The sequence below is a fragment of the Phoca vitulina genome, unplaced genomic scaffold (assembly GCF_004348235.1).
Source record: "Phoca vitulina isolate PV1807 unplaced genomic scaffold, GSC_HSeal_1.0 scaffold46, whole genome shotgun sequence".
Classification (NCBI taxonomy): domain Eukaryota; kingdom Metazoa; phylum Chordata; class Mammalia; order Carnivora; family Phocidae; genus Phoca; species Phoca vitulina.
This window is the reverse complement of record NW_022589749.1, coordinates 6497885-6519285: the sequence shown is the minus strand read 5'-3', so window position 1 is coordinate 6519285 and position 21401 is coordinate 6497885. Positions and strand designations below refer to the sequence as shown.

The following is a 21401-nucleotide window of genomic DNA, read 5'->3' as shown; positions in this document are numbered from 1 at the left end:
TCATGGCCCTCCCTCAGTGTGCTCCTCCTCCCCCAGGATGAGGCTAGCCATGCTGCCATTAGGTGATTTCTCTTTGGTACCGAAAATCCATTGTTCACATACATCAATGATCAGCTCAGTTAATTAATAAGCTGAACTGATTGGTCATTTTAATCAAAGCTGAGGATTTTACAACCCTACGTTGCAGCAGCCTTTTTCGGATGTGCCGAAATGAGATGATAATGACTGGGGGGGGTTGGTAATCATACCAGAAGTAGGTCATTGCAATTTACACTCTGTGGTTGTTGCATCCAGTGTTGGCATCGTTAGGAGATTTTTTTTCCTAACTTTATTTTCTCTTTCTCTCCTTTCTTTGCCTTCCTTCAGTGATAAAGAACAGTGAGTATTTTGATACTTTAATTTTTCTACAAACTGAATTTTCTCTTTTCTGATCAAATTAGCTTTTGCCCCTAAAGAGAGCTGGTTAAAAAAGGAATTAGCAAGTTTTGCATATCTAAAAAAACAAACAAACAAACCCAAGTTTCCTGAGGAAAAAAAAATTATGAAGTTTCAAAAAATGATCTTGGTAAAAGGATGGAATGCATTCCTTAGGAGAGCTCTCAGTTTCATCCTTGTTAGTAATCTGTGGGATTCCAGCGAATTTTTTTTTTTTTAATTTTTTTATTGTTATGTTAATCCCCATACATTACATCATTAGTTTTAGATATAGTGTTCCATGATTCATTGTTTGTGCATAACACCCAGTGCTCCATGCAGAACGTGCCCTCCTCAATACCCATCACCAGGCTAACCCATCCTCCCAACCCCCTCCCCTCTAGAACCCTCAGTTTGTTTTTCAGAGTCCATCGTCTCTCATGGTTCTTCTCCCCCTCCGATTTCCCCCCCTTCATTCTTCCCCTCCTGCTACATTCTTCTTCTTTTTTTCTTTCTTAACATATATTGCATTATTTGTTTCAGAGGTACAGATCTGAGATTCAACAGTCCTGCACAATTCACAGCGCTTACCAGAACACATACCCTCCCCAGTGTCCATCACCCAGTCACCCCATCCCTCCCACCCCACCCCCCACTCCAGCAACCCTCAGTTTGTTTCCTGAGATTAAGAATTCCTCATATCAGTGAGGTCATATGATACATGTCTTTCTCTGTTTGACTTATTTCGCTCAGCATAATACCCTCCAGTTCCATCCACGTCGTTGCAAATGGCAAGATCTTATTCCTTTTGATGGCTGCATAATATTCCATTGTATATATATACCACATCTTCTTTATCCATTCATCTGTTGATGGACATCGTGGCTCTTTCCACAGTTTGGCTATTGTGGACATTGCTGCTATAAACATCGGGGTGCACGTAGCCTTTCGGGTCCCTACATTTGTATCTTTGGGGTAAATACCCAGTAGTGCAATTGCTGGATCATATGGTAGCTCTATTTTCAACTTTTTGAGGAACCTCCATACTGTTTTCCAGAGTGGCTGCACCAGCTTGCATTCCCACCAACAGTGTAGGAGGGTTCCCCTTTCTCCGCATCCCCGCCAACATCTGTCATTTCCTGACTTGTTAATTTTAACCATTCTGACTGGTGTGAGGTGGTATCTCATTGAGGTTTTGATTTGGATTTCCCTGATGCCGAGCGATATTGAACACTTTTTCATGTGTCTGTTGGCCATTTGGATGTCTTCTTTGGAAAAATGTCTGTTCATGTCTTCTGCCCATTTCTTGATTGGATTCTTTGTTCTTTTGGTGTTGAGTTTGATGAGTTCTTTATAGATTTTGGATACTAGCCCTTTATCTGATATGTCATTTGCAAATATCTTCTCCCATTCTGTCAGTTGTCTTTTGGTTTTGTTGACTGTTTCCTTTGCTTTGCAAAAGCTTTTTATCTTGATGAAGTCCCAATAGTTCATTTTTGCCCTTGCTTCCCTTGCCTTTGGCGATGTTTCTAGGAAGAAGTTGCTGCGGCTGAGGTCGAAGAGGTTGCTGCCTGTGTTCTCCTTTAGGATTTTGATGGACTCCTGTCTCACATTGAGGTCTTTCGACCATTTGGAGTCTATTTTTGTGTGTGGTGTAAGGAAATGGTCCAGTTTCATTCTTCTGCATGTGGCTGTCCAATTTTCCCAACACCATTTGTTGAAGAGACTGTCTTTTTTCCATTGGACATTCTTTCCTGCTTTGTCAAAGATTAGTTGACCATAGAGTTGAGGGTCCATTTCTGGGCTCTCTATTCTGTTCCATTGATCTATGTGTCTGTTTTTGTGCCAGTACCATACTGTCTTGATGATGACAGCTTTGTAGTAGAGCTGGAAGTCTGGGGGATTCCAGCGAATTTATGGACCACTCTGTGCCTACTTCTGCAGCATTTGCCTGGGAACAGTGTTCTCAGATAAAGACAGTGTTAGCTCACATAACTGCTGTCATTAATAAAAGGTGATGAGGAACAGAACAGAGCCTGTGGAAAGTTACGTGCCATACATATGGTCCCTGTCACCTCATGGGAGGTCAGTCTCGTTTCCCAGCGAAGTGCCTTTGACGCAGAGGTCCTATCTTTGCTTACAGTGTTTCTGTTTTAAATTGGATTCATTTCCTCAATATGCATGACAGATTGAATGCTGGGTCCAATAAATGAACAGTCAGGCTGCAAAGCAGACCAAGCTTTGGTTGTGTGTGCACATTGAGAAGCTCTGGAAGGCCGTTTTTACCCTCCCCTAAGATGGGGAAGTTATCACAAAGCCAGCAGCAGAATACTAGGCCTGCCATCAGAAAACCCAGGACTGAGTCCTGCTGTGGTACTCAGTTTCAACGTGGCCTGGAGCCACGCCCTTCACCTCCTTGAGTCCCGGCTCCCTCCTTTGTAAAATACATCTGATAACCCTGTCCTTCCTCCCTCTGCGGGTGGTGGTAGGATCGAATGAGATGCACAGGAAAGCTTTGTAAACTGTAAAGCACCAAGCAAAGTGAGAAGCATGTGTGAGTATGCTTCTCACTTTCCTTTCACTCTCCTGCTTCCTCTCTTACACCTCTGCCATGAGCACGAAGACAAGCCCAGGACAGCATGCTGGAGGATGAGAAGCATGTGGAGCAGAGCTGAGCCATTCCAGCCATGGCCGTCCTAGATCAGTCAACCCTTTGATGCATAAGCAAGCCCAGGCAAGACCAGCCTGGGAAAGTGAGAGTAGCATGGAGAGTAGCATTACAACCTTGCCTTACCTTTGTATATATGTACGTTGTGTGTTTACACATACACATATGTACACACACACACACATATGTTATGTATATATGTTATATATACCTTGTAATATATATTTATATGTGTGTGTGTGTGTGTGTGTGTGTGTATATATATATATAACATATGGAACCTGTATATATATATATAGCACTTGCATAATTTCAGCTTTTTTGGACCCAAGTGACCACATCATCAGGCCCAGAATCCTTAAAGGCTTTCTTAATGCTGATAAACACTTAACCAGGTGATTTGGGGAAATTCTTTCCCCGACTCTGACCCTCCCTCCCTATCTGTCAATTGGGGGCTTTGGACAAGCTGATCACTAAAGACTATTTGAATGTTCTGCAATCCCTGTTGTTGGCTGATAAGACTCTGGCCAGACAAGATCAGCTTTTTGTGAATATTGTGAGTATATTATTCAGACATCCAGGGAAAGATGCTGAGACATTGTCAGATCATAAATATGAACATCTCAAGAGAGAAGTTCACGACTCCAGAGGGTGCCAAGGCTCTTGGAGGCTCCTTGAGGGCTGAAAGTCGAAAGGGTGTATGTTCATTCTCTTTCCCTCCTTCCTTCACCTCTTCCCTCCTCCCTTAAAACACTGTGCTAAGCCCCAGGGATACAGGGATAGCCAGGGTATGAGTATGTATCTAGTGGGGTCTACAAACAAATAAACATCCAGTCAGCAGCAAATACACAAATGTGCAAGGAGCTATAATAGCAGAATCACAGTGGGCTGTGGGAACACAAGGAGAGGCACCCAGCCCAGACTTGGCGGTCATGGTGGGAGAGTTCCTGGAAGAAGTGACGTGTAAACTGAGACCACGCGATGGAGGAGCAAGATGGGGAAGAGACAGAGGAGTTCCAGGTAGGGGAATAGCAGGTGCAAAGTCCAAATAGGAGAGTAGCATGGAAATTTAGAGGAAGTGAGTAGAACTCAGTCTGACTTAAAAGATTAGCAGGCCCCCTGAGATTTCCTTCACATTCTAAGGGGGTAGGGGGGCCACAGCATCCCTTCTGCACCCCCTTTGGTTTGGTAGAGGTAAATTTCATCCAAAAGGGTCTTTGTGCCAGCAGGGCATATTAAACCATTTTGTGGTGTAGCAGCCTCTCCTTCCCCATCCTTTCCTCCCAGATTCATTAAAACCTCATTCACTGAGCTGTAAAGAGACTTCCTGCTGACACCTGCCTCTGTTGGCATCCTGGGGGGAAGGGGGGTGGAGAAGAAGAAAGGAAAGAAAAAGGATTAATTTTCTGTACACCGCTGCTATTTAATGCTTCAGAGCTTTCATGCCCCGACAGCACTTCCATCATCCCACTCCTTTTGGGAATTATAATTTATTAATAGAGACATCTGGTGGGTATTTATTATGTGACTATTGTGTGCGTGAAATGAAGAATCGAGGTGGGAGGCCAAAGGGAGGCAGGAGTCTGGCCTTTGCAGTATTTTAGGGAGCAACACCTGTGAGGTGCTGCCATCAGGAGGCAGGATGGATTTCATTCTGCCTTGGGGGCTGTGGCTGTGGCTACTGGCTGTGGTGGGAGGGCTCCTTCTGACACTCCCCAGATGCACCTGAGCAGGTATGTTCAGGTGGCCAATGAGGCATGGCCAGGATGCCAGTTTCTTGAGTCTCTGACTCACACGTGTTGCTTAGCAATTCCCTGGTCTCTTCAGAGCATCAGTCAGCTGGGAAATGAGCAGGTCAGCTGCGGTGATCTTTAAACTTTTTGTCAGCAGCGAAACTCTTTCTTTGAATAAACTTAATTCAGAAGCTAAATATATAAGACAGATAAGAGGAGAGCTGGATAAAGACCTTTAGTGGCTGAAAGCATTCAACATATGATAGTGAAGTTTATGCAACTTGTCATTTCAAGTAATACTGAACCGTAAAATAAATGTAGAGACTCTAACAGGCCTCACCTTTGTGTGTGGTTGCCATAGCGGATAGTGTATCGGTTAGCTTTGGCTGTGTAACAAACCATCTTAAAACCCAGTGGCATAGAACCAAAGTTATTTATTCCCAGGGTTCTGGGCTTGGCTGGTGGCCCTGCTGGTCTTGCCTGGGCTTGCTTATGCATCAAAGGGTTGACTGATCTAGGACGGCCATAGCTGGAATGGCTCAGCTCTGCTCCACATGCTTCTCATCCTCCAGCATGCTGTCCTGGGCTTGTCTTCGTGCTCATGGCAGAGGTGTAAGAGAGGAAGCAGAAATGCATGAGACTTTTGCAGGCTAAGCCTCAGGAGGGGTACAACATCACTACTCTGCATTTTATTGGCTGGAGCAAGTCGTAAGTCTGGGAAGGATTCACGGGTAGGGAAATAGACTAACTCTTTGGTGAGAGCGAGTTCAAATTCACATGGCAAAGAGCATGGATACTTGGGAGGGTGAACTATTGAGGTCATCAATGCAATAAATCATATTTCATGCTTTTATTAAATATTAAGTTCTTTAAAAAAAATTTTTTTTTTTTTAACTGGGATCCTGCTTTGCTAGTGTTGAGAACCCAGCTGAGTGAGGATGGAGGGCCTGGTTAACTGCCTACTCTGTCCCTCTCTTCCCCACTGCCCTGCAGCCCTTGAGATCCCTCTAGGGAACTGCCGAGAACAGTTTGTGGGGAATAGGAGGCAGGAATCCTTCAATATTTCTCCAGGAAGCATTGTCTTAAGTATGTGGATAAGAGTGGAGACAGGCTAGGCTCTTCACTCTCACCTGTCCCAGCCAGTGAGCCAGGTCTCTCCTCATGCAGCCTTGGAGGGTCCAGAGTGGCCTCTCAGGGTCCCAGCAGGAAACAGAAATGAAATTATTCCCATTTAATAGATCCAGAAACTGATATTCAGAGCAGTGCAGAGCCCCAGTATACACCTGCTTATACGCAGCAGACCCAGGATTACAATCTTGAACTCTGCCTGGTCAGGGTCAAGGAGGGCTCACATTGGCCTGAAGCGGCCCTCTGGATGTTTTCTGGCTTGGGTACAAAGCTGTGAGTAACTTGTTCAAGGAAGCAGTACTTTGGTCTCCAACTTTGGTCTTTGATGAGTTCCCAACACTGGACTCTGGTCTTAAGGATGTGGAGCTGCAATCCTATACCAGAGGCCCAGGCAAGGGAGCCACCGTCCTGTCATAGGAGCATTCTCGAGAGTCCCATGCTCACAGTGCTCCCCAGCATATCATGGGGAGACCCAGACAGACCCAACCTCCCCCTTGAGAGCAAAGGCTTTGGTTTGAAACACCATCTCATTTCCCTCTGTTTGCTTTTGGAATTAAAACATGAAAATCCACAGGAGGCTTGCGAGTCCCCACTGAGACCAATCGGTGACATTTTCAAACACTGATGAGCTGTTTGTCAGCTGCATGTTTTGGAGCCGAGAATGGGGAAAGGGTTTGGAGAGATGCTGGCAGCCCCCAGCAGACCTTCTGCTTGTCTGCAGATGGAGGCAGTTATCTCAGGCAGGCCCTGTCAGAGAACCCCATCCCTGCTTATGTTTCTGGAGCCATGCATGTCCAGCAGCACCCGTTTCCTATGCACATGGACCCCAACGAGTTGTGTGTTGGGGTGAGAGGTGTTGACTTCATGTCTGGCCCCTGGCTGACCCTGTCCATGAGCAGATTGTGAGCTGCGGGAACATGGCCTGGAAGGGGTCTCCGCTGGGTACATGGCCCAACATCTCACCTGTGCTCTGTTTTGGTCACTGAGCTGCTTTGTAAAGGCAAGAAATAAGCAGAGAGGGATCAGAAGAGGAGGAAGGAAGAAAATAGGGACAAAGGAGGGAAGAATAGGGGCAGTTGAGACAGCCATTTCCATGCGAAGCCAGAGGGACCTGGGGAGGTGGCTGAATCAGGTTGTAACTAAGGCTCTTTGGGAAGGATGAATGGTCTTCATTATGCTAGAGTCCAGTGTATCTTTTAAAAATAATGAGAAGAAACAGCAGACTAAGGGATATTAGCACACCGTAAGGAAGATCTTTTTAACAGAACATCACAGGCTCCTTATAAGAGAGTGAGGTCTCCATTGTGGGGAGCATTCAAGCAAGGCAGACAGACAGTGGTCTCCATCTCCTGGTGTTCACGACATTGTGTAATCCCCTCATCTTGAGTGTGGGGACCTGGGATGTGGGACCTGTTTCTAACCTATAGAATATAGCAAAGGGACCTGATGTCACTCTCATGATTACATTGTTATATAAGATACTCTCAGTTGACAGGAGCTAGATTCACCCGGAATACTTGATGAAGCAAGCAGCCCACAGGATGAAGTTGGAGAAGCCCACCTAGTTAGGAATTGCAGATTGCCTCCAGGACCTGGGGGTGGCCTCTTGACAACAGCTAACAAAAAGCCAAGCCCTCACTTTAGGCAGCTGCAAGGAAATGAATTCTGCCAACAACCCGAATTTGCCTGGAAACAGACTTTTCCCCAGTCAAGCCCCCACATGAGAACACAGCCTAGCCAACACCTGATTGCAGCCTCGTGAGATGCCAAGCAGAGGACCCAGCTTAGCCAGGCCTGGAAGGACACGGAAACTGTGAAATAATACATGTGTGTTGTTTTAAGCCCCTAAGTTTGTAACAACTCATTATGCAGCAACAGAAATTGTATACTGACAGTGTAGGTGGGTCTTTATGCCACTCTGTTTCTATCCTCCAGCCAAGTGTTTCCAGTTATCTAACGCTGCAGACCAAATCACTTCCAACCTAGTGGTTCAAGACAGCAGAAACCACTTGTCACATCTCACAGTTTCTGTTGGTGGGCATTTGAGGGTGGCTGGACTGGGTTCCTCATGCAGCTGTAGTCACATGCCCACTGGGCGGCAGGCATCCCAGGGCTTGCTGGGGGCTGGAGCATTGTGTAGCAGTCAAGTTGACTCTGGCTGTTGCTGGGGGGCCCCCGATCCCCTGCACGTGGACTTCTCCACCGGGATGTTTGCACGTCCTCATGACATGGCGCCTGGCTTCCCTCGGGGCGAATGACCCAAGACACCAAAGTGGAAGCTGCATGACTCTTACGACCCAGCCTTGGAAGTCATGCACTGCCACTTCCACTGTATTTTGTCGGTCACACACAGGACCAGCCGGGAGTCAGTGTGAATACCAGGAGGCAGGGGTCTTAGGGGACCATCTTGCAGGCTGGCTGCCACATGGACCTTCACCTCCTCGGGCATTCTGCCACCTTTCTCAACTCCAGGCCTTTGCAAAGACCATTTATTCCCTCCTCCAGGCCTGGTCTCTTCCTCTGTCATCCCCTCACGGATTTCGGACCCCTCTGGGGTCTCTGCAGGGGCCCTAGCTCTGCTGCGGGGCCCGAAGCTTATATAAGTTAGGGGGCCCTCTTTAAGATAACAACAATATCTTGCTTTTGCAAATTTTTCAATCACTCAGCCAGTGCTAATGCCCTTCCTGGGGTCCGAGAAGGTGCCTATGCAAACAAACGGTCTCAAATGTAAGGTTGGCCGGCATCACAGTAGACCCTTGTCGGGGTCTTCACATGGATGTCACTTCCCCAGGGAGCTGTCCTTGGTCCCGTAGACTGACCAGGTTCCACTGCTTGGGTCTCCCTATGGGTCACACTTTTTTTTTCCCCTGGATTTCACCAACTTTTTTTTTTTAATTAACATATAATATATTATTTGTTTCAGGGGTACAGCTCTGTGATTCATCAGTCTTACACAATTCACAGTGCTCACCATAGCCCATACCCTCCCCAGTGTCCATCACCCCAGCCACCCCATCCCTCCCACCCCCCTCCACTCCAGCAACCCTCAGTTTGTTTCCTGAGATTAAGAGTCTCTTACAGTTTGTCTCCCTCTCTGGTTTCGTCTTGTTTCATTTTTCCCTCCCTTCCCCTATGATCCTCTGTCTTGTTTCTCAAATTCCTCATATCATTGAGATCATATGATACTTGTCTTTCTCTGATTGACTTACTTCATTTAGCATAATTGGGTCACACTTTTGATTAGACATTTAACACACCTTTGGGCCACAAGGGACCGTGTCTTATTCAAAATCTTTCTGTGCTTACTCTCAGACACTGTTCTAAATACAACTGACAGTAGTGGCCTAGACTCAGACAAGGCCTCTGCCCTCCTGGAACCAACATTGTCGTGGGGGCGGGGGGGGCACGGGTGGAGAGATGCACTAACCAGGTAAACAACAAAAATTTTTCCAAAGATAATTTCAGTTAGTGATGGGTGCCGTGAGAAAAGTAAATCTGGGCAGTGGGAGATCAAGGAAGGCCTCTCCAAGAAGCTGCTGTTTGAGCCGAGACCTGAATAATGAGAAGGAGACGGCCCTGGAAAGATCTGTGGAAATAAGTTTTCCTGGTAGGGGGAACAGCAGGTGCAAAGGCCCTGAGGCAAGACAGTGTTGAGGACTGAGCAGAGAGGCCAGTGCAGCTGACTGTAGGGATAAGGGAAAGCAAGAGGCCATAAGGATGGAGAGGCAGGTTAAGGATAGATCGGGTAGGATTTTGCAGATGGGCAAAATCTTTTAGAGCAGGTTTTATTTTATGAAGGTAGAATTCACATTAACATAACATTAACCATTTAAAAGTGTACGATTCAGTTATCATATTCACAATGTCACGTACCCACTACCGCTATGTAGTTCTGGGCGTTGTTCTAAATCAGTGAGAAGTCATTGGAGGGTTTGAGCAGCATGGTCTGAGCGCTTTTTGCAGTTGCTCATCCCCAGAGGCCCTTGCTGCAGGACAAGATGTGTTTCCATGAGGAATTTCCCCAGGCCACACCTTCCTTTCCTTTCTCAGAGTAAGGCCTGCTCCCAGACAACTGTTTCTCTTCGCTTTCGGACTCTTCCCTCTCCGCTTTTCAGAACAAACCAGCTAAGGGTGGGAGAATGGAAGAGAAGCCAGGGGGAGGGAGGAAGATGGGGCTTTTAATTTCCAACTTCGAGTGTCAAAAGGCAATTTCATGCCTGCTGATGTGATTAGAGCAGTGGAAATAATAGAGGTTGGCAGCTGATGGGGTGCTGGCTCCGGAGGATTCTTACTTACTGATTTTCTTCCCTAGCAGGGACAAGCATTTCTAGTGGTGTTTAACCTTGCGCTCCCCTCAGGGGGTGCACCTCAGTGCCATGGGGCGTGAACCATCTCATTAGCGGAGATGATAATAATTTGCCATAGACCACAGCGTCAACTCTCCACCCAGCAGCCTTTGATCTGCTTGCCCCGACTGGGGCTGTGTGGGCAGGGCTTGGGTTCCCTCCATATTGTGGAGGTTAAGTGAGCCGCCTGCCCAGCTCCGAATTCCACCTCTACCACTTTCCAGCCATGTGACTTTGGGCAAGTGGTCTCATTTCTCCATATTTGTAGGGACCGTGTGAGGATGACATGAGGTCATGTGGGCACCCAGTGGGTGCTATGTCAATGTTGGCTTTCAAAAAAAGAAAAGAAAAGAAAGGCCAAGGAAAGTGCAGGATGGAATGCAAAAGCTACGGGAGCTTTTGAGGCTGGAAATCTGGATGTTGATGTGAAATGAAGAGCTTTTTGTAAACCAGTTGGCAATTAGTTCCAATTTATAGAAGAAATCATTTGTGGCCCAAACAGAACATCCGTGCCAGGCAGGAGCTGGGTCAACCTGGGACCCAGGGCTTCCGACCACCCTCCCAGAATTGTTTCTGCTCCAGCTCTAGAGTCTTCTGTTCTGGATTCTTCTCCTGAGAACACCCTTACTCTCCAGGTTCTCATGAGCATCCTACAAATGCTGCTCATAGAGTGTCTACCATGTGCTAAGTGCTTAGTGGAAATAAACTCATCAGAATCCTATGAGGGAAGAAAGTGTCCCATTGTACAGATGAGCAAACTGAGGCTCATGTCCCAGCTGGTGAGTTTCCCTGCGGGGATATGAACTGAGGTATACCAGACCCCAGGGACCAGAGCCTAATCACCACTGTCTGCTTCCTGCTGGGCATCTCTGCAGCCTCACGCCTCCCTGTATTACCTTTTAGGCTCCAGGCAGGCTGGTCCGTCCATCCCGGCGGTCAGCCCGACAGACAGAGGAAGCAGGAAGAGCTGACAGATGAGGAGAAGGAAATCATCAACAGAGTGATCGCTCGAGCTGAGAAGATGGAAGAGATGGAACAGGAGCGAATCGGGTGAGGCCCCACACTTCCCATCCATCTGGTGCTCAGGGGTGTGCTGGGGGGGTGGCAGACTGCCCCTGGGGGGTTGCCACTACCCCCCCCCCCCCCAACCGGCAGGGCTGGAATCCTTGGGGCACGAGGTGGGAGAGCTCAGGAAGGAGGAGACAGAATGGGCTGGTGACTGGCTTGGGAGGGGGCTTGGTGGCTGGGGGTGCCTTACAGAGGGGGAGCTCTGAGAGGGCAGTGCATTGGAGCCTGGGGGCCCGTGGTTGTGAGCACAGGGCATCTGGGCCAATCTCAGCTGTGTAGAAATATGTTCTAGAGACACTGTAGACCAGAATATACAGCTGAGGGAGAGGTGAGGAGGAGAATGTCTAGGGACAGTATGTCAAATAGCACATTTGCCATGAATTTATATGAGAGAATGGCAGAAACGGATCCTGAAAGAGGGAGACAGCATGAGAGGGAGGTGGCAGAGGTTAACTGGGTGGGTCTGGACTCTGAAGAACGGGGGGCTCCATCACAGCTCCCCACTTGCCCACTGTGGGTCCTGGGCATGATGCTTCACCTCTCTGAGCCCCTGTTCGCTCGCTAGTCGAGCAGGGGACACGACAGTCTATGTCACAAGACTGTTGCAAGCAGTAGGTGGAGTGAGGCACGTACACTTCCCAGACCCTGGTGACACTTCATTTTCATAAATGGTAAGAAGAAGGGAAAAAGTAGAGTTTGGAGGGCAGAGCTTTTTTGAATGTGTATGAGAAAGAAGCAAGGGATATAAGGAGGCTGTGTGACGTGTGTCAGAGAGTGACAAAATCAATGAGCGAGGCCAAGGCTAGAGAGGGAGGGGGCAGTATGTGGGTGGTCTTGCAAAGGGAGGAGTGGGTGAATTGGGGGCGACTGGGGGGGTAGGGAGAGGAGGGGGGACCAAGGGAGGGTACGGGTGTATGGGGGGCTCTTGGCACAGCTGGAAAACTGGCTGTCAGATCGCCAGGCCCCCAGAGGGTCCTCCCAGACCAAGATCTCAAATGGACCTCCTCCTCCGCAGCCCCCTCCCCAGGCCCTTCTGCCAGGGGTCGCCTTTGCCAATTGCCTACAACTGATGTGGGCACCGAGGCGCCCGTTTATCTCTCCACCCACATACTCAGCTAGGAGCAAACGAGGGTCTTGGATGGAAAGTGGAAGTTGGTGCCTTTGGTCTGAGCCTCTGTAGATCATTTTACTCGGGGTGGGATGGGGAGTGCTGCTGACAGACGACAGACACCTGTCACAGCCAGGGTCAGCGTCATGCTCCACACCCTCCATCTGCTTACTCCGGAGGTAGCTGAAGGGATAAGTCTCCAGGGGCATGCTTATGGGGTTGCATTCTTATTTTACTTTTTAAAAGATAAACCAGAGTGGGGAGTTGTCCAGGCAGGAGGTCTGTGTGTGTGTGTGTGTGTGTGTGTGTGTGTTCACTTCACCCAACAATGGGCCTCAGCCTTTTGAAGTGAGAGATATGGGTAATAAGGGTAAACACTTAAAAGCAAGACTCCTCTCAGCCTTTTTCTGCCATAGCACTTACCACTGGGTAACATATTTTATATTTTACATAATTAGTTTGACTATTGTATATCTCCCTGTTAGATTGTAAGATTACTGAGGGTAGATATATATATATTTTTTTTTTATGTTTGCTTATCATTCTTTGCACATCATTTCTTTTCTTTTCTTTTTTTAAAATTTTTTTATTGTTATGTTAATCCCCATACATTACATCATTAGTTTTAGATGTAGTGTTCCATGATTCATTGTTTGTGCATAACACCCAGTGCTCCATGCAGAACGTGCCCTCCTCAATACCCATCACCAGGCTAACCCATCCTCCTACCCCCCTCCCCTCTAGAACCCTCAGTTTGTTTTTCAGAGTCCATCGTCTCTCATGGTTCGAGGGCAGATATTTTTTTGCCCACTTTGTTCACTAGTAAATTCTTAGAGCCTAGTACATAGTAGGGGTGCAGTAAAATATTTGATCAATGAGTGAGTGAACGTGGCAGACCATGTGGCCCCAAATTTCTAAAGAAGTGCCTGTGGCCGAGAGGGTCCCGATTCCCAGGGAAGGTGCTCTGATTGGCTGGCTTGTGTCAGGGGCTGTCTCTCATCCAATCAGCTGTGCCTGGGGAGCCAGCCATGTTGTACAAACGTGGCAGGCAGGCTGCCTCTGGGGGTAAAGTTATGGAGGTCACTGTGGGCTGAGCAGATTCCAGCTTGAGCCTTCTAGAGCAAGATAGTTGGGTTCCCTGCCTTGTCCTCCATGTCTTATCATATCACCCCAGCTAACTTGAGGATGTGGTAGAATAGCACGGTGGTTAATTCCTGGAGCCCCAGAGTCAGAGATACTTGGGTTCAGATTCCAGCTCTACCATGTCCCCTCTGTGTGACCTTAGGTAAGCCACTTTAACCTCTCCGTGCCTCAGTTTCCTCATCTGTAAAATGGGGACCACATTAGCACCTAACTCTTGGTGAGTGTTTAATTAGGGTGCAAAGGGTTATCGTAGTGCCTGGCACAGAGCACACGCTCCATAAAGAGTGGCAGTCCTTTAAAGATGACTTTGCTAAGGAAGCTCAGTTTTTGACATTGGCCAAGGCCTCTATTCTAGAATATTTCCCCGAGACTCCTGTTTGGCAAGCCCTGGAATTCCAGCAGCCCTGGCTTCCCTAAAGGGAATTTGAGGGGCTTCCAGGGAGGCTGGGGCCAAGCCCTTGAAGACAGAGTGTCCCTTCGCTGAGATGGTGTGCCTTCTGGCGGAGTGGGGGAGGACAGCCCCGCGGGATTGTGGCTGTGGCTCTTGCCAGCAGCTAGTGCTTGCTGGTAGCATTCCCGGAGGCAAAGCCAGCGTGATTTGTGTCTTATGATCTCAAACCTGCCCTCATTCCTGTTCTCTCCATGCTTCCCTGGGAAGGGATCAGAGCGGAGTCAGAGGAAAGCAAGATGACACATCAGACGCGAAGCAAGGCTGAAAACGGGGTGCCATCGGGGCTTCCACTTCAGAACCCAGGGTTCTCAGTCAATGAGCCTTTGGGGCCTCAGTCCCCCTCCCCCCATCTAATGAGGCAGGTCAGGCTGATTCTCAGGGTCCTTCCTGCTCAGACTCTATAGTAGTTGGGTGTGTCTGATGGAGGACCCCGTACCATGCTGTTGGCTGGCCCTCTCAGAGCTAATGAGCTCCTTCTAATGGTTAAAATTGCAGATGTACCTGAGAACCCTTCCAGGTTTACACCAGCTCTGTGATGTGGAATCTTCTTTCCTATTAACTGAGGGAAAGCCATCTGGGACTGGTGGGAGATCATCATTAATAAACATCATAAAAGATCATCCTCATACTAGGTACCATTTATTGAGCACTTACTATGTGCCAAGCACTGAATCTAAAACTTCCTGTGGATTAACTCGTTAACTGCTCCTCTCAACCTTGTCAAGTAGGTACTATTATTGTCCTCCTTTTGCAGGTGAGGAAACAGGCTCAGAGAGGTGATTGGCCCAAGATCACTTGCCCAAGGTCACATAGAGCCAAGATACACATTCCTGTCTGGCTGACCTTCAGAATTTTGCTTTTAATTCTTAGGTGTCTTTCCTGAAGCCTTGGCCCCAAATTCTTAGACTCTGAAGAACATGGAAATCTTAAAAGCTCAGGTGTGGAGGGTGGACACTGTGGGACTGGAAGCTGGAGCCTGTTGGGTGCTGGTCTAGTGGTTTCTTCCAGTTCTTGTTCACCTGTTTGTACCTCCAAAGCTGCCAGTACTGGTCTGCGTGCTCCCAAGGCTCTGACAGATCTGGGGAAGAATCGCCCTCAGGCCTCCCAGGAGGCGCTCCCTCCCTGGGGCACTGTGGCTAGAGCTAGCCACCCCAGGGAACCCCAGGCAAGCAGCAGACAAGAGCTGCTTCTCTCCCAGAAGCCTCTTTGCTTTTGTCCTGTGGAGTGGGGGGGGGGGGTGTCTAAACCTTGCCTCGCCACTCAGCCCACAACCCAGCTCTGCTCTCTTCAGCATCCCTGGAGGGAGAGATGATGACCAGCAGGGAAACTCATTAAACAGCCTCCTGTTGCCCCCATGTCCCTTACTGAGGTGCTAAGTGGGATAGTGGGGTTTATTTTTCATGCCCTGACTGCTCTTTGCAGGAAAGGGAATGAATTCCAGGGAGATTGCTTGAGTCATCTATTGCTATATAACAACCACCCAAAACTTAGTGACTCAAAGCAACAACAGTTCTGATTTTTCATGATCCTGTGGGTTGAGAATTCGGGCAGGGCTCTGCTGGGTGGGTTTTCTGCTCCATGTGGTGTGGGGTGGGGTCACTCGCTCAGCTGCATTCAGCTGGTGGCTGGGCTGCCCTGCAAGGGCCACGAAAGCTCAGCTCCCATGTCTGTGCTTCAGCGCTCTCTTTGTGGCCCACTGTCTCCGTGGGATCTCTGCTTTTTCAGTCATCTGGCCTGAGCTTTACATGGCAGCCAGACCCCAAGAGAGCAAAGATGGAGGTTGCCAGGATTCTTAGCATCTGGGTCTGGAACTGGCAGGGCATCGCCCCTCCACGTCTCTTTGAGAGGGAAAATACGTCCCTTCTCCTTATGGAAGAGCGACTTAGACCCCCAGGGAAGGAAGGCATTAATGGCGGCCATCTTTGGAGACTCTACCACCTTATGCAAAAAGGCGAGTTTAATATAAGGATGGGGAGATATCTCAAGGGACCCAAGGGCAGGAACACAGCCTGGCCTCAGGAAAGTTTTTCTTCACATCTGACATGTTAGAAAATATGCCCGTGCCATACCTGCCTGGATTTTATAGCTCTTCTTAGTCCTAATTCCAGATTCCTAGGGAAGGAAATCTGATTGGGCCAGCTCACCCTGAGCACCCACCTCATCCAGTCAGCTGTGGCCAGGGCTGCCAGGCCACACCAGCGTGGCTGCCGAGTGTGAGAAGGACCTTTGTGAGTTGGACAGACACCCATAGGGTGTCCACCGGACTTTTGAATGTATTAACTCTGCAGTGAAACATTTGCCTAGGAAAATCTGTTTGTGGTTTTTGTTTGGTTTTTACCCACTGGTAGGTCCCTCTGCATCCTTATATTTCTTTCTGTCCAGAGCCTCTCAAAGGCGTTAGCTCGCATATCCTGCCTGTGCCAAGGGATAGGCAACTGGGTGGCTTCCATTTGAGGTCATTTGCCCTAAACAGATGGGCCCCGAAAAGTAATTAGGATTTGTCATTAACCTTGGTGTCCAGATGATGTGATGGAGGAGGAAGGCAGAGAGACATCCAACAGATTCTGTCACCTCCCCATCTCAGTTCCATCATCTCCTATGTTTGTGGCACAGAATTTTTCCAAAATGTGGACAGAGGGAGAAGTGAGTAATAAGATGCATAACTTTGCTACATTGAATTAGGTTGACACATTGACAGTAAGCCAGATCATACTCTCCTCTTTCAAAAGGAAGCCCACCCCCCACTGCTGCCTTCTTTTTTTTTTTTTTAACCTGGAGTCCTAAGTGTTCTATAAATAGGATTCAGGGGTTTGGAAGCATTTGTGCATGTGTCTTGTGTATTTTTTGAGAAGAAATATTAATAGATTTCACCAGACTTGGGGGGGGGGGACTCTGAACCGTCCTATGTTAAGAATCACTGAGTAGTAGTACCTCAGTGTCCCCAGGAATTAGATTTCTAATGTCCTCTTGCAATAATACTTTATGCAACCTGTTTTTGTAAGATGAACATGGAAGTCTTCTTAATTCCTTAAGTAGCCCAGTGTCTGGCATAAAACAGAGAAGAGATGAATACGTGTTGGAGGGATAATTCGTGCTGAATGAATCCTAAACCCTAAGCCTCTCATTGAATCACTTTGACCTCACTGCTTCCTAGACCTTATCTGTAAAAAGGGGATTTGGACCATGGGGTCTCCAAGTCCCTCCAGCCTGGGGTTTTTCAGCCTTCATACTACATGCATTTGGGGACAGATCATTCTTTGTGGTGTGTACTGTCCTGTGCATCGTAGGAGTTTTTTTTTTTAGCAACATTCCTGGCCTCTGCCCCCTAGATGCCTCTAGTAACCCCCCATCCAGCTAGGACAACCCCAGATGCCTCCAGCCATTGCCACACACGCCCTGCTGAGAACCGCTTTTCTAGCCCTGCTGTCTAGAAGGAAGAAACAGACTTGAGAATTTTCCTGGTACCACGCCCAACTTCTAGGGAAATAAAACAGTAGTGCCCTCTTATGAAGCTCCACGTGCCCGCACTGTGCTCGAAGCTTTATGTAGATTCCTTTATGTAATTTTCATAACAACCCTATGCATGAGGCCACATTATTATCATTCCCATTTTACATATGAGGGACCTGAGGCGCAGAGAGATTAAGCAACTTGCCCACAGTCATGCGGTTAATAAGCGATAGAAGTGGGATTACAACCCCAGGCAGTCTGGCTCCAGGGCTAGAGTCTAACTCTGCTGTTCTGTAGAAAAGCAAGTATTTATTGCCAAGCAGTGTGGTAGGGACTTCCAAATATGTTATATTTCCTTTCATTTCCTTAATGTCCTCATTGAGAGACAGACTGTTCTCCCTGCCATACAGCTGAGAAAACTGAAGCTCAGTGAGGTTCAGACACTTGCCCAGGGGCACACAGCCTTTACATGGCCAAACCTGACTTTTGAACTTGACTCTGTCTCTCCACTTTATCCTATTGCCTTCTGGGGTGCAGGGAGGGAAGGAATTGACAGATGAGTTGAGGGATTTAAGGAAGTCAAGAATTGACAGGGTGTCTTGGATCTTCACTCAGGCTAACTGGTTCTGTCTCACACACTTCTTCCTTCAGTGGGGCAGTTCATGTCTCTCCACCGCAACGACCCTTGTCCCCTCCCCCGCCGGGGGAGGGGATAGGAAGAGCTCCATCCATAAGCACTACAGTGAAACAAAGACTTCATTCTTTTACAACATCTGGGCAGCTAGACCTAGCCTCCAGGGTCATCTCTGCCCCTCGCGGGCTCTGTGTGCCTCGGTTCCCCATCTGTAAAATGGGGGTGAATCATGGAACTGCTCTCACAGGTTGTAGACGGCCTAAGGAAAAGAATGCATGTGGGGCTCCTGGATGGCGCAGTCAGTTCGGTATCTGACTCTTGGTTTCGGCTTGTGGTCGTGATCTTGGGGTCATGGGCTCGAGCCCCGCGTCAGGCTCTGCACTTGGTGAGGAGTCTGCTTGGGACTTTCTGTCCCTCTCCCTCTGCCTCTCCACCTCCTCAAATAAATAAATAAATCTTAAAAAAAAAAAAAAAGAAACAATGCATATGGAGTACTTAGCACAGCACCTGGTAACCCTGACTATTCCAGGGTTTATAAGGACCCAGCACCTTGCCTGGCATTGACTGACTACCTTAACTCCGCTGTACCCTCCAGCAGTCTTTCTCTCTTGGCTCCCTTGTCTCCAGCTCTGAGCCGAGGTGACCCCCCCCCCCCCAAAGAGCTGAGGCCTGGGCAGGAATCCCATTCACCCATCCATCAAGGAGAGAAATTAGGATCTACAGCTTCCCAGGTGTCGACAGCAATAAACAACAATGAGAATTAATGAGTCTGAAATGCTCGCATCCCGCATGCCCGCTGAACGGCGCTGTGACAGAGCAGCTCAGTCGTTTCAGGACAGGCTTCTGAGAGACCTTGGCCATGGAGCCTCGGGCCAGCCTTCGTCAGAGCAGCTGTGTCCCCGTTCACAGCCGACGATCTGATACTTACTTAAGAAAACGCTAAGTTTAGGGTAATATCCCCCCCACTGGGCTATTAGGGTGAGGGGAAAAGCCTCACGATCTGGAATTGATGGTGTGTGTGTTTCAGAGAGAGAGAGAGAGAGACAAAACAGAGGGAGAGCCAGAGAGACAACATGACATCCACTCTCCCACTTCGCGCTGTTTTTATGAATCGTGGGTAATCACCACCCACCGCTGCTCTGAAGGCAGCCCCTCCGGCCCCATCCCATCAGTGGCGCAGCCCCGGCTTTTTGCCATTTCCCTCACAGACGGAGGAATCGCCCGCAAAGCCATCATGCCTCACAGGCAGGGCGCCTCGGCTCTGCAGCCTACTTCCCGGCGTAACTGTGCATCCATCAGCCTTCTCCCCAACATTCATCGAGACGCTGCTGCAATACATGGTTGACAGCTCAGAGGCGGTTGCCTGAGTATTTCTGAGGCCAGTTTGCACTTTTTGAGGGAGCCCGAGCTTTAGGAACAGGCGGTGTCAGTCCTCGATGTGGTTTCTGTCCTTGTCTGCAGAAGGTAGCGAAATGGGGCTAGGCTTTCTGTGAGCCGTGCGTGGGAAGGCGCGTTCCACCTGTAGGTGTGATCCCACATGGGTGTGTGAGCGCGCACGGGTGTGCTCACAGGTGCGTGTGGACCTGTGCTCTAGGGGCGTGCCCGTGGACGTATGTGTTCACCTGGGTGGATACGTGCCATCCGTGTCCATTTCTAGTCATTGCAGCCCCTTCGAAGGCTTTTCAAAAGGCAGATTTCATGGGCAGATGATAGCATTCTGATAGAAAAAGTGTGAGTACAGGGCGTTATAAAAGCCACGATATCCAGAAGAAATAATTAGCAGCAACCATTACTGAGTAGTTATCATGTTCCGGGCATTTTATACACGCTCTTATTTTATTTTTGCAACAACCCTAGGAGGTAAGGACTTTGTTTTCCCTAGTTTACAGATGAAAAACAGAGGCTCAGAAAGGTTAAGTAACTTTCTTGGGGTCCCAGAGCTAGGAAGTGGCAAAGCCAAATATGGACCCAGGCAAGCTCACCCCAGAATTGGCACCCCAAGCCTTGCATCACTGCCTGTTTCTAAATTCTGAAAGTGTGTGCATGCCTCTGTGTGTGTCTACCTGTGTGGAGGGAGTCTGCATTTTCCTGGGGTTGAGCATGAGCACCGGGAGAAGGTGATTGGGATCCTGCAGAGTCCAAAGTTTGGCTTGTCTGTCATCCACAGCGAGGCAGACAGATATTGCCCAATCCTTGCTCTGGAGAGCAGGGCAGAAGTCTGATTCAGACGTGAATCAGGTGGAAATAAGACCTGGGTGGCAAATGGAGCAGGAATGTGGGTGTGGTAGGCAGAATAATGCCCTCCTCCGCTCCCCAAGATGTCCACATCTTAATCCCTGGAAACCTGAGGATCTGTTACCTTCCATGGCAAAAGGGACTTTGCATATGGGATTAAGTTAAGAATCTTAAGATGGGGTGATTATCCAGTGGACCCAATGTAATCACATGGGTCCCTATAAGAGGGAGGCAGGAAGGTCAGAGTCACAGCAAGATTGGAAAATGCTGCGCTGCTGGCTTTGAAGATGGAGGAAGGGTCATGAGCCAAGGACTACAGGCAGCTTCTAGAAACTGGGAAAGGCCAAGGGAATGGATTTGCCCCTGGAGCCTCCAGAAAGAATACAGCCCTCCCAGCACCTTGACTTTAGCCCAGTGAAACCCGTGTCAGACATCTGGTCTCCAGAACTGTTAAGGTAATAAATATATGTTGTTTTAAGCTGTTAAGGTTGCAGTGATTTGTTACAGTAGCAACATGAAACTAAGACATGGGGCAGCTTCCCGGAGCCTGCTATTGGGCAATGGGATTTCAAGGCCCTTCTGCTACTGTACTCTTAGCAGTACTGACTTAGACCCACCGGGGACAATCCTATAGTTTCCAGAGACCTGGTCCAGCTCCATGTGTAGACAAAGTCTGGGGACTTACCTGCCTCATTCTGCCTGGACCCATTGCAGCATCTGAAACTCTCACTGCTCTGAGCATCTCAAGAGCTCCATTCTTATGTCCACGTGTTGTCTCAAAACGGGGGACATGGAGCCTCCTCTACCTAAAGCCTCTTGATGCTATCCCATCAAGACCCAGAATGGAGTGGACCCTGCCCACCCCTCCAGCCTCATCTCCCTCCACCCAGCGCACGAGCCATGCTGAGCATGTCTCAGGGCCTTTGCACATACTATTCCCTCTTCTTCCAAGTGCTTTTCCTCACCCTCTTTACTGGGTCAGCTCCTCTTTATCCTCAGGTCTCAACTCATTGGTCACTTCCT

General features: G+C 48.5%; 1 protein-coding gene across 8 annotated transcripts in view; it reads left to right on the top strand.

The window, feature by feature from the left end:
• RPH3A (rabphilin 3A) overlaps positions 1-21401 on the top strand; it is a 253672-nt gene that overhangs the window by 189779 nt on the left and 42492 nt on the right. For 6 of the 8 annotated variants that reach the window (XM_032431456.1, XM_032431451.1, XM_032431455.1 and 3 more), the window contains 2 exons: positions 367-378; positions 11193-11339. In XM_032431456.1, coding sequence (XP_032287347.1) covers positions 367-378; positions 11193-11339 — 159 coding nt within the window. Of the gene's footprint in view, positions 1-366; positions 379-1995; positions 2032-11192; positions 11340-21401 lie in introns of those variants that run through there. The other 2 variants (XM_032431458.1, XM_032431452.1) reach the window with 2 other exon arrangements.